Raw genomic sequence first — 17,055 nt, forward strand, 5'->3', positions numbered from 1 at the left:
ATCAACCAAAAAATCATTCCAGTTTATCACTTCTCAGCCTTTTGGCTAAGATCCAGTGAACAAATCATTCCATATGACCAGATAAACAACCTGTACCATGTATTTTAGTAAAAGATGATCTTAAGTGAAGGACTTTGTCCTAGAAAATACAAAGACACCTAATAAATGACTTCCATACCTAGAAAGAAATTCATGTTTAACTTAAAAACTATTATAGGTCACAGTACAAAAGCCTCCATTCATATATCTTTTCCTACCTGCTGTACATTCCTACTTAGCATACTTGCTACCAAACTAGGATTTGTGAAAGAATCAGAAAAAAAAAGAGATTTCCATTCCACAAGATGATAAAAAGTACAACAGAAGAGATGCCATGAATATATCTAGATATAAAGATGACAGAAAACAGAAATGCAATTTGAGAGATGCCCTGAAGTTTGCAAAATATTTTGTGCCAGTAGTTATTTACTGAACATCTATTATATGAAGAGACTGAAACAGACATGAAGAATAATGTAGAAATGAAAAAGAAACATTACCTGATGTTTTATGTTTTATCATCTAGATAGAAAGCAGATACTAAACACATGAACAAATAAGAGAATTATAAATTGTGATATGCAACATGAAAGAAGCAAGATGTTAATAGAGAACAATGGTAGGAACCTGTTTTACAAATAGGGTGATCCAAAAATACCTCTCTGAGGTGGTATCATTAGGGCTGAGACATGAAGTAGTGGAGAAAGTCATCCATGTGAAATTCATGGATACTATAAGAAAAATGAAAAAAAAAGTCCATGCAAAAATGTTGGTAATGGCTAAAAGTGAAAGCAACTCAAATGTCCATCAACTGGTGTTGAATTGTGTTCCCTAAACGGTATGTTGTAGCCCCAACCTGTAGTATCTCAGAATGGCCTTACTTGGAAGCAGTCATTGTAGATATCATTAGTTGAGATTAGGTCAAAGTTTAGTAAGATGAGCCCTGCCTAATGTGACTGGTGTCCTCAGGAAGACACACAGAATGTCATGTGACAACAGAGGCAGAGATTGGAATGGTGCACCTACAGACCGAAGAACACAAAGAATTAACAGCAACCACCAGAACCTGGGAAGAATTAAAGAAGTCATAAATTCCTTGAGTCGTTGACAGAGTATGGCCATATCAACACCTACACTTATGACTTCTATCCTCTAGAACTCAGAGAATATATTTCTTTAAATTTAAGCCACTTTGTTTGTGGTACTTTGTTATAGCATTCCTAGTCAACTAATACAACCAGCAAATAGATAAATAAAATGTGGTATATCTATACAGTGGAATCTTCTGTGCAATAAATAGGAATAGACTACCTGCACATACTACAGTATGGATAAACCTTGAAAACATGCCAAACAAATGAAGCGAGACACAAAACCCGCAGAATGCAGAATGTATGATTCTATTTATGTGAAATGTCCAGAAAAGATAAATGTATAGAAACAAATCAGATTAGAGGTCACCTGTGGCTAAGACTGGGAATGAGAATTGACTATAAATGAGGATAAAGGATCTTACTGGGGTGATGGGACTGTTATAAAACTGACCTACACTGATGATCCATGAGTCAGTTGACTTGCTAAAAATCGTTGAATTGTACAACTTAAAATTGATGAACTTTAGATAAGTAAATTACATCTTCAGAAATTTATTTTCAAAATTTAATGGAAACAGTGAGAAATGAGGCAGAAGAGGTTTTATTACTTTTTGGTCATTTAAAGACCACCATGAGATAGAGTCTGACATACAGAGGACAGGGAAGGCAGAAGTAAGTTGGTAAAAAAAAATCCTGAGATAGTCAACTTCCAGTCTAGAGCTTTATAGGTAGGATTGTAGGATGAGGAGGTAGCAGTTCAGGGCTCTGTGATATTGAGTCTACATTGACAGTGATATTTTAGCTCCTTAAAACTAGATTGGATAAGATATTACTGCTTTGAAAGAAGCTTTATTATTAGTATATGTTTGTAATACATAATAAATATATTCATCAAAGGATATTAGTACATATACATGCTGCATCTTGATCCTTTTTACTTCTTCTTCTTCTTTTACCCCTCTGTCACCTACCTCCACCCCAGATCCCCTCCTTGGTGTAATTTTCATAGCTGGGTTAAAGAAGCACAGTTTATATGTGATGCTTATAGAAAGAGGGCAGCAGTGGAAAAGCCACTTCTAAGGCATCCTAGTTCTTTGTATTTTAATCTTTTTGTCTCGTCTTGCTCCAACACATGAAACACAGCAATGCAGACTGTCTTGATTTCCTGGGAGGACAAAAGACCTCTTTCTCTCAAGGCAGTTCTTTTTTTTGTTTGTTTTAATTAACACTGCTTTCCGAATCTACAGCCACATACACAGCACTCAAAGGTGTTAACTTGTTCACTGTGCTCCAAGTCATGCTATTGATATTTATGGGATGATGATTCAACAGTACAGGCTGTTTGTTAGCAAGTTCAGCAGCTGTGTGTGAATGTTGTTGTTAGTGTATGCACCACATTAGTACGGCCAGCTTTGCAGTTGCTCATAGAGAGGCACACTCAGGCTTAGGTGTGAGAGAGCCCAGAAGGCAGAGACTGGCCCCAAAAGGAGAAATGACTTATATGTTAATATGCCAAGCATGGATTTAGTGTGTTTTAGTTTAGTTTTATAGTATTATTTGTTGCATTGGTGAGAGGTTATAGTAAAGGATTTAAGATGAGAAATCAGGCCTGAGTTTAAACCTTGAACACTAACTATGTAGTTTGCTGTTGGACTAAAGACATACTGATTGACCCCTTTGAGCTTACAGTCTTGCTTCTAAAAGGAAAAGGCAGTTTCAAACTATGATTTTACCCTTTTGAGGGATAAGTGTTGCTTCAGTAGGTTGCTAGCCATGGACGCTCTCTTTCCAAAGTGTGTATACTGAATGCCAATATTAAGAACATTGAATGAAATACTCTCAAAATCTCTTCTAAATACAATACTCCCTCCCACTGGGGGAAAGGAAACAACAACAGTCCTAGCTATGTTCAAGTTTACATTTTTGATCAAATGCTTCATAGCAAACCCAGCTACATTCTAAGTACCTGACACAGTTGATATGTTTTCCTCCCACAGATTGAGTGGGTCCTCCTGATGCTTCTCAGTCTCTGAAATAATAGATAAAAAGGGCCTGCAAATGAGTGAAATCATCTGTCCTTGTTACTGCATCTGTCCCTGTCTATTCCTTATTTTCAATCTTTTCTTCTGAGTCCTTTAGTGTCCTTTTTCTCCCACTGTAAGAAACCTAAAAGAGAGATGAGATGGAGATTCTTATCACTGTGTAATAAACTAGATAATTCCAAATTTTATATTGCCAAGTTGAATCAGAAATCATGGGAAATGACCACAAATTGAATAGGAATAAATGTACATTAGAGTAGTGGTAGGTAAGGTCAAGAATCTATTGATAAAAATAAGTTGATAAGTACTTATAAACTGTGAACTTGTTAAGATATTACCATGACCATAATGGTACAGTTCATGGGAAAGAAAGAGAATATGATTCTCAAGGTAAATAAGCTATTGGAAAGGCAGGTGTAACTTAATGTTGTTTTCCATTGTGCTTCTTATTTTTTATTGGTTCAGAATATAGTAAAAATGCAGGCTTTTGATATTACCTTGCATATACTAACTCATGACTGATTCAGATTGGCTTTGGAAATGAAAATAAAAATTGTGGCCACAGGAAGACTTAGAAAAATTATTTCTTATATAGACATCATAAAGCATTCAAGTATTTTAAAAATCATATTTTATTTTTTATGCATTATGTTTCCAGAAAGATTGTTTTCCTAGTGACTAGGACTTTAATCAGCCTTTTTTCCCCAAATGTGACTTCCATAGAAAAGTATTTTTGAGAAGCCAAGTAGTATGCATGGAAAATTAAATCCAAGGCAGATGGTACAGCACTCTGATACAAATTTTCTCTAGCAGTAACTGGGAGAAGAGCCACAATTTCATGGCTGTTAGAGAAAAGACCTGCTTTAAATGAAGGAATTAATTGTGCACATAATGATACATAGGGGTGTCCTACATTAACATAGAAACTCATGCATTTTGAAAGAATCTCTGAGTCTTTGCACCTTTGTTTATTCACAGGGGTGATGGGCGAATATGAACCAAAAATAGAAGTGCAGTTTCCAGAAACAGTCCCTACTGCCAAAGGAGCAACGGTCAAGCTGGAGTGCTTTGCTTTAGGAAAGTAAGTGCTGGCTTCTCTCATCCTCCTGGCTTTTCCTTTAGCTTGGACAGGAGTAGAATTTTCCTTACCCCATTCACGGTGTGTTTCCAAAGTGACCAAAAAGCAAACAAAGCCTATCTCCTTGTCATTGTGTGTGTGCATCTTTGATTCTGCCCCCTCACTATGAAGAGAGGCATGTAATGGTGCAAGGATTAGGCTGCCACGGTGGACACACTTCAAAAGAGAGGAGAATGGGCAATCCTGCAAAAGTATTTTGTTCTATTATTATGGCCAGTAATGTGCATGTTGTGTAACCCAAAATGACAGGAAAACAATGGCCTTCATTTGAGGTAGAGGCAAGCTGACTATTTGGAAAAATATGTACTTTTGTTCTAGCCTCAGTTTACAGAGGATACATCAAACTTTTCTTGAATTTCTTTTTAAATTGCCAATCTCCTCTCCACTTTTGATTCCCTTTTCCTCTGTCTAGAGATAGATAAGACATGATATCCTCTAAGAGTGTCTCTATTTAACAGACTCGTCTGAAAATTATTCACAACTTTATTATTTAGTCTGGACTACTCTTAGAAGAGTTTACTTTGGGAGCTAGTTAACTTTTCCATAGAGTATCTGCTACGGCATAAAGACAGTGAAATGCACATCACTGGGAGTTTTTATGTGCTGGTAACCAGCAGAAATGATCTGGCAACCATAATATAAACTCTCAACCAAAGTGAGACCTTTTTTTTTTGGTACTGGGGATCGAACTCGCGTCCTTGCACTTACGCAGCAGGCAGCGAAACCACTGAGCTAAATCCCCGGCCCCAAACTGAGACTTTTTAAATCTTCTATGGATATTAATTTTATTTTTCAGTCTCTACTCCCAGTCCCATCTATCTGGCCATCCATTGCTAACTCCCTCTCTTTTTTCCTCTGCCTATTGACTAAGGGAATAACACTAGCTCTCACCCAGTTTTTATAACTACATGTTATAATTTTTTGATGATTTTTGTGTTATGTCTTACCATAGAAAGTGTTTCTTTTTTCACTTTATTTTCAACTCAGAATTATTTTGGTTTCCAAATGCTTTTAAATCATGGCTATATGAATTACAGTAGATCTTTACTTTGGTACCAAACACTATAGTGGTAATTTTTTTATGTCCTGGAAACTTGCCTCATTAAATAAATTATGATATAACCACAGGAGTGAACACTGAACAGACATTAAAAGTCAAGCTGCAAAATAACATGTAAGACATAGAAAATGTCCATGATTTATTGTTAAAAGAATAAAAGTAGATTACATGTAGTATAATTTGGTTGCATTTTGTATTTTAAAATGTGTGTGTGTGTGTGTGTGTGTGTGTGTGTGTGTGTGTGTGAAATCAATTGGGGAAAAAGTAAAAGCAAGTAACCAGGTAGTCTTAGTATATATTTGGTAAACTCTGCAGGGTGACACGTTGAAAAACCTGGGGAGAAAGAGAAAAATTTACATTGTTCACACTTCAAAAGAGAATATGAATTAAAGTCTATTCACACTGCTTGAATGGCACTAGGATAAAAACAAAAGAAGCAAATTGGTCTCCTCTAGCCTGCACAGAAATGTTTGGGTGTGTATACCTGGCTGTTCAAACACCCCATCAAGGCCCACTTAAAAGGAGAAAGACTTCATCTAAGTACAGTTGTTTGTAAAGGCATGTATTACATTATATCTCATTGCATGTAAAGGTACCCATAAGGTACTTTTGATTGAGCCCTTTCTGCATTCTGAGCAAATGTCTAATGAACTTAAATTCTTTTAAAACAAATATAGTAGAGTTGATGGCTTTAATTTTTTAAATACCATCTCAGGTTTCCTAGAAAAGATTAGCAAGTCTTTAGTCTAATTACTTCTCTGTGAGTGATTTGTGAAAAAATAAATAAGTAAATAATTGTATCCCCTGCTAGGAAGCTGCAATCTCAAAAGCTGTGGTTAGCTCGCTAAACCATTGATTTGCAGACTCAGTGATGCCCTCCTTGCAATTTAAGATGTGTTCTAAACAGTTATGGCAGAAGAATGATAGATACCTTAAGACTACATAAAGACTTTACCGATTGCTTCTTTCTTTATCTCACTATTTTAATTAAAGTTTCCCCAAACCACCTTCCAAATGGCCTGCTATAAATTTGTAAAGTTCTCAATATATAAATTACAATAAGGAGAACAACCAGGTTGCCTCGAATGAACCATTGAATCTCTGAGAATTTAGAGCTTATTATTTCTGCTATCACTTGTTCATTATTCAGGTATTTCTCAAGGTAAGGTACTTGCACTATTTGGACATAAGATTGGTAACTTTATATTGTTTCTGTTACTGTTGTCACAGAAGACTTTGAAAGAACAAACAGCATCTTATTATATCTCATAGTTCATGGGTCAAGAATGCAGGCAAGGCTTGGCTGGGTGACTCTTTTGCTCTGCACAGAGTCACTTGAGGTCCTCATAGTACAGAGTTGGTTGATGAATGGGTGCAGAGAGCTCAGGAAAGTCTCCCTCCCGGTTTTGGTGTCTTGAGAATGTTGAAAGACCAAGCTCACCAAGGCTATCAGTAGAGAAGCCTGTCTCTCAAGGTATTCAGTTTTCTCCTTCGTGCCTCACAGAGAATGCTGCAAGAAACAGAAAGTAGAAGCCATCAGTTTCTTAATGCCAACCCTGAAAATCAATGCATCATCACTTCTACCTTCTTTTATTAGTAAAAGTAGCCAGAGAACCTGCCAGGTTCAAGGGAAGAAGGCTTAAATCTCATCTTAGGGGGAGAAGTGTACAGGAATTTGCAGCCATCTTAAAACCATCACAAATGTGCCTAAGCATTTTTATTTTAATGTTTGATTTAGAAAACAAAATATTAGAAAAAAATAAACATATAAAAATCTGTTTTCATTTGAATAATAGTGCACAGGAGGAAAAATTACCTTATTTAAAATTAAGAAAAGTTATTTTATTCTCAGGAAAACACTAGGTAAAATAATACTACAGATATAGATATAGTTAAAATCATAATGCTAATATAGGAATGAATGAAGTTTAGGAAGCACTCTAAAGAGCTTATATGTTTAGAACCAAGAACAAAGGGGCTGTTATCATAGATTCAAATAACAGACAGTTTTCTGTAATTTGATTCACCCCTTTTTAATCTTGCTATCAGCCCAGTACCAACTATTGCCTGGAGAAGAGCTGACGGAAAGCCCATAGCAAGGAAAGCCAGAAGGCACAAGTCAAATGGAATTCTTGAAATACCCAATTTTCAGCAGGAAGATGCTGGCTTATATGAATGTGTGGCTGAAAATTCTAGAGGAAAAAATGTAGCAAGGGGACAGTTGACTTTTTATGGTAAGTTTTTGATTCCATTTTATTATTTGCAGTATTATAGAACTTCTTGGTACTAAAATAATACACCGAGAAGCTTGTGATCTGTTTATTTTTTAGGGATTGTATGGAATCAGACTTTGTAAAGCTCTTGGCTTCCTTCATAATTAGAGCTCCCTGGCTCATTCTGGGTGTGGAGAGTGAGGGTGGGGAGTGAGGATGTTGATGGAGCAGAGAGGAAGGAATTAGGCTGTTGTGTTTGGGCGACATATGTTAGTGTGAACACACCTGCAAAGGAGCTTGTTTTCCCTCTTCCCATCAGACTGTAAACCTGACAAGGGAAACAGTTTGTTATTCCTGTTTCTGCCTTATTTTGTTTAAAGCTTTATGCTTCATTCAAATTTTGATTTGAAGCTTGTGTTAATCCTTTGTAATTGCTCCTATTTGGTAGCGATTTAATGTGGTACCATGAACATTTCAAAATGCGCACTGTCCAAATTTAGTTCTTCTCAGAGCAGACCATGACAAATCTCTCTTGCCCCAAAGACTTTTTATGTGCAGCTGCTGCTATTCTGATAAATCATCAGCATTGATCCAAACATAATATAAATGTAAAACCTCTAGCACATGGTCATCATTGAGCCTAATCTAGAAAACCTGTTAGGGTATTGATTGGTAGTTGAGAAAAGGATTTCATTGGATAGACATTTTAAAAGAAAATGGAGTTCTGCCAAACTGGAATATGCCTGAATCTCATTTCTCTGGGATATAGAAAGTAAATATTATAGATTGATAATTATTTTTAAATGGTTTAAATAAGCACTATTGCATATTAAATTGATGAGAGAGAGTAGTTCTGTGGGGACAAATTGTAGCAAAAGTTATTTTTTACAATAACTGATACCACAGAAATCCATTTATTTTACCAATTCATCTTCCAAAGCATTCTGCTTTTAAAATGTGGCCAAAGAATACTATTCAGTAATCATATAGTGTGTTTTAGAAGCTTGATTGTAAACTAGGGGGGATTCCAGTGTCAGCCAGCCTTCAGGGACCTTCTGTACATGATCCTCAGCATTTTGGACTTGCATTCCTTTGGTGGAGCTGGTGTGGTGTGGGAGAGTATACAGAGCTCTAGAAGGTTCTTCACACAGTGAACTGGGCAACAGCTGCTTGAATAAATTTGCACTTGTCTTCAATCATTCATCTTTCTATGCATACCAAATGATAAACTCGATTATTTGTTCTTTGCTCTTTCTTAAATATGGTAGTTGATATCACATTTGATTAGTTGAAAAGCAAAAAGAGACCATAATTAACTGTCTGGAAAAACATAAGAATGAAAGTTATAAATTTATTCAGTGAGGTGCAATTACTGTGTATTTTTAACTGTCTATGGTTCATTTTTCTCACCAGTGCAATCATTTCCTTATGTCAGGTGGGCAACAAACAATCTGAACTTACTTAGGTAATTAGGCAGCATTTTCTCTTTATTCTTAGTTGAAACAGACTTCAATTCAGTGGCAGTTGTTCCTAAATGTTGAGTTGCTCAACTAATTGAATAAAGTAATTTTCACTCTCATGGTTTTCTTTTTAGGTTAAATACCTGCTTTAAGTATGTTAAAAAGGCATAAAATTTCCTGTAAGCAGGGTTGGAATAAGTGCTTCCTGGTGGTTATGTTTCTTCCTCTGGAAATACAATAATTTACATTTATTATGATGGAGAATCACCACCCCCCCACACACACAGCCTTGTGCAATGATACTTTTCCTTTAGAATCCTACCCTAGAGATGAAAATTAGGTGTTACTGATGTGTCTGCCTTTTAAATGCAGTTACTTGGCACCATGCACTTGTGGGGTAGAGAGGCAGTGTAAAATTTGCCTGCTTTCTGAAAATAACTCAATTTTACCTAAGTTGCCTGGCATCCTTGGTATAAGAAAATCTTTCAGAGTGTTGACTGTCATAACATTTGGCTATTGCATCTATGGTTATTCTTTTGTTCTTCCTCAACTACAGTTATCAGTGACATAGAAATTATCTAATTGCTTTCACTGTCACAGGAGAGCTTAATTATACATAAGTGCTTGATTGTCAACTCCATCCACCCATTTCTTTTTTTAAATTTTTGCATCTGGGTTTTCTCAGTGCTGTATTTCTAATAACCAACTACCTACATTTCCAAGTTAAATAAATTATTATAATTAAAATTACTGAGTAGATTTCCCAAAAGGGAGAAGGTGGCCCCAGTCACTTATCCATGAATATCCTGTCTTTGTTGACAGGACAATTTCTTAAAACATTAAGGTGTTGTAGCTCAGGGATTAGAAACCATAGGTATGAGCTTAGAAGCCTACTTTCTTTTGTTGTTGTTCCAAGTTGTTGCATTCCATTTATGAACTCTCTACTCCAGCAACCACAAGTATGCATATACTGGCTTGTTGACAAAAATGACAATTTTTTTCCCTTCTTGGACTAAAATCATTTAGGCTTCTTCCAAAGGTTTACTAGCATGATTTCATTGTTCTTGTCTTCTCTGTGTTAGTACAATAGAAGCCCCTCTTCCTGGTCAGTGTGTTCCTACTGAGGTTGTCTTTAGGTTAGCATATGCTCCTTGTACTTGGTATATGTGAAGAACTGAAATGAGTTCAGTCAGAACATTTTACCCTACCCAATCTTCCTTTATTTGTTTCTTTGAGGGGTGGGGAGGGTGCCATGACTTATACTTGGCAAACTTGGTCTAGTTTTAATCTGCTTTTCAGTCATTTTTCAACATGAAAAGCTTCCTAAAAATAGATCTATTTCCAAAGGTAGAATGTTATGATTCTTTGTTACAAAAGGTAGAAATTTTACCAAATGACTTTAATAAATTCATTTGTTCAACAAATGTCTTTTCATTGTCTACCATGTGCTAGGCACTATTAGATAGTACTAGGACTCCAAGACAAATCCTTGAGCTGGAGGGACCTGATATTTCAGCAAAAGTTGACCGACAGTGTACTACTAAGAAATGAACTATAAATTTTCATATTTTGGCATGAGTTATGAAGAAAATAATTAGGTTGGTATGCTAGAAAATAACTGGAAGCAAAGGAAAGGCTTCAATAAGATAGTCATTGAAGCCTTGTGTGAGAATTGTCCTGAGCTGAAACTTGAAGGGTAAAAATGAGCTAGCCTTTCATGGGGAAGTACATTCCAGTCAGAAAGCAAGAAGTGCAAAGGCTCTGAGGCATAAAACTACTTAAAATGTTTGAAATGCAAGAACAAAGCCAGTACTATATAACTATATCATAGTGAACATGGGCAAAATTTTTGAAACATAGGAAGGTACAGACTATGCAATACTTTGTAAGGCAAATGGAGTTTAGGTTTTATTCTGGGTGCATGAAAAGCCATTGGAGCATTGTAAACAGGGCAGTGACTCACTCTGAATCATGCTCTTAAAAGTTCACTCTGGTTGCTTTGTGGTGAATACATTTCTGAGGACAAAGACCAAAAGCAAAACAACCCATCAGAAAGAGATGTTGGTGACTAGAACCCAATGGAGGAAAAGAAATGGAGAGACTGCATATGCATTTCTGAATTAGAGGCAACCAACCTTTCTCATTTTATGCTTACATCCACCTAGTTTATAGATAAAGAAAGTGATTCCCAAGATTAAACTATTTAAGTTTACAAAGTGCGAAGCAGAGCTAGATGTTATTAAATTTCAGTGTGTATCAAAATAGCTTTAAAGTTTCATTGAAATACAAAATACTGGGTCCCATACACAGCAATTTTGATTTGGTAGGTCTGTAGCACTACACAAAAATTTGCATTTCAATTCATTATGCAGGTGATGCTGATGCTACTGGCTAGGGACTACATTGTGAGAACCATTGCTCTGCTAGGCTACTTCCAAATGATATAGTGAAAATGAATATTAAATTACATGCAAGAGAAAGTGCTCCTACTGCTGTCAAAAGCTTACAGCTTGGTTTCATATCAGGTTTTGCAGGCAGTGTACATAGACAAAGTAGAATGAGAATGCAAAGGCAATTATCTTTTAAGCAAGAAAAACGAACTATAAAATGGACTCAATTCACTTGCTAAGTACTCATCTTTTTACTTTACTGTGTCTCTGTAGTCACTTCTTTTTGCACAAATAGTATCATAGTCATCCTTTAGAAGAATGAACCATGGAATAAGTGAACCTTATATTAAGTACTTTGTGCAGTTTCTCCCATATATAATGAGGCTTTAGGAGATTAAAGACATCTTTATCCTTAGGAAATAAGGAATACTATGTTTAGATAGCAAACAAAACCGTTTTTAATAGAATCTAATAATGCTTAAGCTGGAAAGAATTATTGAGGCCAACCTTATGATTTTTAGAAATAAAGAAAATATAGCCTGAGACATAAAATAACTTACTCAAGGTCATACAATGAGTGCTAATCAGAGCTATTACTAGAGCTGCTTTTCTTTTTGGTTTTGGGGTTTTGGTCTTGCGGGGGGGGGGGGGTGGTCTTGCATTGTAATGCAGGGTGCTGACCTTGAACTCACTGTGTAGCCCAGGCTGGCCTTGAACTCCTAGTAATCCTTCTGCCTCACCCTCCTGAGTGCTAGGATTACAGGTGTATGCCACAATGCCCAGCTAGAGCTGCTCTTTCTGCTCTACTACATGTGTTACTTTCCTACTAATAAAAATTCTTAAAATGCACCAATCAGCCAGATACTCTTTCTGCATATTTTCTATAAGAGCGGCATACATGAAAATATCTGGGTGAACACTTAACTTTTTCACTTTTGGTTTTTAAGTTGATCACTTGATTGCTGAGTTCCAGAGAGCTCTTCTTTTCTTCTTCCAATTACACGTAGGATATATGTCTAGACCTTGTGTGCTACAGTTCTTTGGCTCTAAAGGCAAAACTGTAGACTTGATGACACCGCAAATGGTGTTTGAGTATCTCTAAGGTCGTCAGGAAGTGACTACAAAGCATTTTGTAGTACAGCATACTGATTCCCACAGATGTGTCATGTGTATGTGATTGCTAGATGATATTCAGCCCTATAAAGTGGGTTAAAGGACAAAGTGACCAAAAAATGAACCCAATAGATAAGGAAATATCACAGAGGAGCAAATAGTCTGCTTAATTGTCCTGGAAAGATCTGGTACTGAGACACTAATGTTCTCTTGAGCATCCGTTAAGTTAAAGTCAAGATGTTTTGTTTCTTTCTTTCATCTGGATATTCTAATAAAGTGAGTTGCTGCAGTTTTTCAAGGAGAGCACACTGAGAACATGTTGTGGATGACATTCGGTGAGAAATAATATAGGAGTGGGAGCAAAAGCTCAAGAGAAATCCTACACCATGAAAGAAAGAATGATTTCAAGGCCAATATATTGAAATATTTTTCAAGTCTCTCTATATTGTCATAGAAAGCAAAATGTAGCTGTTACACTTTTTACCCATTAAGAAGTGTTGTTTAAATTTACTTGTCCGAGTTTTGCATAAGTTGATCCGTTTATCTGACAGTTCTTTTGCTTATCTAATAAAAGAGTTCTCAAACTTTTGGTTTCTAGAGTCCTTTCTACGCTGCAAAGTTACTGAAAGTCTCAAAGAACTTTTGTTTATCTGGGTTATATCTACCAATATCTACCATACTATTATTAAGTAAATCTGAGGATTTAATTTAATACTTAATTCATTTTAAAATGACAAAAATACAAACTGCATCTTATCACAATTTACACATTTTAAGAAAACTGACTATATTTGAATAAAAAAAAGTTTTTGAGGTGGGTGGCATTATTTATATTTTTTGCAAATCCTTTAAATGTTAAGTTCATAGACATGGAAGAAAACTAGAACTTTGTGCGTTTTTCTGTATTTGTTCTATTGTGTGATGTTAGATTTGGTTTTTGGTTGAAGTACATGAACAGTGTGTGATCTCACACAGGTGTGGTTAGAAAGAAAGAATCTCACGGACTCCCTGCAGGGACATTGGGACCTACAGTGGTCCTGAGGTTACACTTTGAGAACCCATGTCCAAAGAAATATCACCACTGCCATTGTTGACTGATTAGACATATCTTGAGAAACTCTAGGTAGAAAACAGACATTGGAGCTGAGTAGGCCTATATGCCAGTCTTAAGCAAGCCACTTCTGAATCTGGACCTTAACATCTTGGAACCTCATTTATAAAATGGGGTACATAATACTTAGCATGCACATTGTTATGTGGTGTTGAAATGGTATACATATGTGATGCTGGTAAGATATTCTGTGAGTGTATATGATTAATTGTATTTGAGGCCTGAGATAGGGAGGGAAAGGAAAATGCGATGAATTCAGCTCAAAGGGAGCAGATTCAGAGATACTCAATGTAGAGGCTAAAGTGAAGATTAAAAAAATGTAAAGAAATGAATCCACGTTAGACTAGAATCATAGCTTGGCTTATATGGGTAGAATTGGGCTTAGTGAATCAGTCCTAAAGGCTTTTAAAAAATGAACATGTTGCTGATTTAGTTTTTTAATTATATGGTTCATTTATAAGATTCTAAATTGAATACAGCACCTCTGAGAAGAAATGACTATGCATTTTATAGAAATTAGTTAACTATAAACAAGTAAACCAAAATACAGAAAAATAATACAAAGGATGGCACTTGGCTTTTGGTGCCAGATTAGCTGTGCACGGTCAGGAGGAATGCAATTTCGAGAACACAAATGATTCATACTGTAGAGTGTGTTTGCTTTACTGCAGAGTAAAAAACTTACTAGGTGATAAAGGGAAGGAGAACATTCCTAAAAGACAAGATGATACAAAGGTTTGGAGGTGGGAACTGGCTTATTGGAATTGAGGGGGGAAAAAAACTTATTTTACAGTATCTGTGGGTTCCCCTGGCACAGATGGAAAGAAAGTAAGAAAACTTGGTGGAACAGATGAAAGAGAGCTTTAACTATTAACCTAAATATATGAAATAAAGGTAAAGTTCTCTTAATTTGTGTAACATTTATAGCATGTGAAGCACATTCACAGACCTTACACATTATCTTATACACAGATTACTATTTATAATCATATTTGTTTCATTTGCTGATGAATATATATTAGTAGAAATTTTCCCACTTTAGATTGCCTTCTAGTGCATCTCCACGGAGTTGGTTCTGGCAGGTTGTCTAGAGTTGATCTTTGCTCTCCTCAAGTGGATTGACCATATATTACCTCTTCAGCTTTCTGTGGCCTGAAGCAAAGGGCAACTGTAGCTTCCACAGAGATGGAGACAATAAGTATGAGTGTGTGTATGAAAAAAACAAAAACAGAACAGCCAGAAAACCTGGTCTAAGAAGCAATCTAAAGGCCAAAGGCTTTGCATACTAAAGTCAAAAGATAACTTTAGATATCATCAAATTCACCCTTCCATCAGTTCAGAGGAGAAGATTTAGGCTTTCAACATCCAGGCTCCAAATACAAAGCTCTTACAACAATACAAAATATGGCATCAACACAGTATTTGTAAAGTACTTGTGTATGTAGTCATTGAATTACATTTGTTTAAATGAAATTTTCAAGAAGTGCTAACATTTAGAACAATGCAAGACTGCTGTACTTGAAGATATCTTCAAAAACTCATACTTCAATTCATAAAATTGTGTTTGAAAATTGAGAAGATGGGAGGGTAATGCTTGGTGCATGGGAAATGGATAATGGAGATTATTACAGCTGACTAAAGGTTGAAGTTGAGTGTGACCCCCAGAATGATAGAATTGGTCCTTCCTTTCAGTGATGTCTGCAAAGGAAGTCAGGAGTTTGAGAAAAATTTATAATTCTGGAAGATTCTTTAAAACAACATTGGGAAGTGAATAGTTTTAATGCCAATACTGAAACATTGGATTTGAGCTACACTGAGATTATCTTCATGATTCTATTAACAGTTTAAGAAACCAAGTCTGGAGATAAAGATTTTAGAAGTGTTTATAGATGGTAAACTGAAGCCAAGCAATTATCTTCAGGCTCTTTTTTTTTTTATTCTTTTATTGGTACATTGTAGGAATACAACACAATCCCATTTCTCACTGGGAATTGTACCTTTACATAATGCATCTTGGTTCTTATTTGTTCCCCATTCCTAGCCCTCCCTTCACCCCCTCCACCCTTCTCTATTTACAAAGACTTTATTTCCATTTTTTCCATTTCTCATCAATTTCCCTTTTGCTTCTTTCCTTTCCCCTGCCCCTCCCACTACCCCTACTCCTTTGGACCTTTTCTTCCTATTTTGCATTATCAATTATTCATTCTAACCATTGGTACATTTTAGGTATACAATATAATGACATTCATCATTGGAAATTTGCACCTTTACATAATCTGTCTTGGTTCCCATCTTTCACCCTTGCCCAGTCCTCCCTTCAAACCCTCCATTTCTCCCTATTTACAAAGATTTTGTTCCTATTTTTCCATTTTCTTATATTAATTCCATTCTCTTCTTTCCTTTACCCTACCCCTCCCACCTCCTTCCCCTTTTCCCCTTTAAATCCTATTTCACATTACCTATCAGACCTCCCAAATTTAAAGACCCAATCCAAAAATGGGCATCTGAAATGAACATACATTTCTCAGACAAAGAAGTAGAAATAGCAAATAAATACATGAAAAAATGCTCAACATCACTGGTCATTCGAGAGATGCAAATGAAAACAAGGCTGAGATTCCACCTCACTCCAGAAAGAATGGCTGCTATCATGAAATCAACCAATAACAAATGCTGGTGGGGCTGTGGGGAAAGAGGAACCCTGCTTCACTGCTGGTGAGAGTGTAGACTGGTGCAACCACTGTGGAAATCAGGATGGAGATACCTCAAAGAACTAGGACTGGAAGTCCCATTTGACCCCACTATTCCACTGCTGGGCATCTTCCCCAAAGAATTAAAAGAATCATACCACAGTGATATATGTGCACCCATGTTTATAGCAGCACAGTTAGTGATAGCAAAAACTTGGAAACAGCCCAAATGCCCATCAACTGGAGACTGAATAAAGAAAATGTGGTTTTTTTATAAAATGGAGTACTACTCAGCCATCAAAAATGAGAAATTGGAGACATTTATAGCTAAATAGATGCACATTGAGGCGATACCCTTAAGTGAAATAAATAGGTCACACATGTATAAATACCAAATAGTTTCTCTGGTATGAGAAACTGAAAGTGTAAATGGGGACTAAAATATATCTTCACGCTCTTAAATCTACTACCAGTAAAATTCATAAGCAACGCTAGCCAGACCTCTCTGCATTGCATGAAAATGATTCATCTTTTCTAAGATTGTCTAAGCAGTCAAGAAGAATTCTGAATGCCTACAGGTCATCTTTGCAATAGCAATTTAAATAGTTTTGGTTATCTTATCCTCTTAGATTTTTAAGCCTCTTAAGGTCTAGGGCCTATGCTGGCAATTATTTCCCTGTTAGAAATTTCTGGTTTGAGGAAATT

The 17,055-nt window shown here is 36.1% G+C and overlaps 1 protein-coding gene across 11 annotated transcripts in view; it reads left to right on the top strand.

Moving 5' to 3' along the window:
- The window catches only part of Cntn4 (contactin 4), a 955,384-nt gene that overhangs the window by 738,900 nt on the left and 199,429 nt on the right, over nt 1–17,055 (top strand). For all 11 annotated transcript variants that reach the window (XM_004854222.3, XM_087182038.1, XM_087182036.1 and 8 more), the window contains 2 exons: nt 4,154–4,256; nt 7,423–7,607. In XM_004854222.3, the coding sequence (XP_004854279.2) occupies nt 4,154–4,256; nt 7,423–7,607 (288 nt within the window). The remainder of the gene's footprint in view (nt 1–4,153; nt 4,257–7,422; nt 7,608–17,055) is intronic.

Source organism: Heterocephalus glaber, unplaced genomic scaffold (genome assembly GCF_053883595.1).
Source record: "Heterocephalus glaber isolate CG9 unplaced genomic scaffold, H.glaber_assembly_v1.0 deba00001472, whole genome shotgun sequence".
NCBI lineage: Eukaryota > Metazoa > Chordata > Mammalia > Rodentia > Bathyergidae > Heterocephalus > Heterocephalus glaber.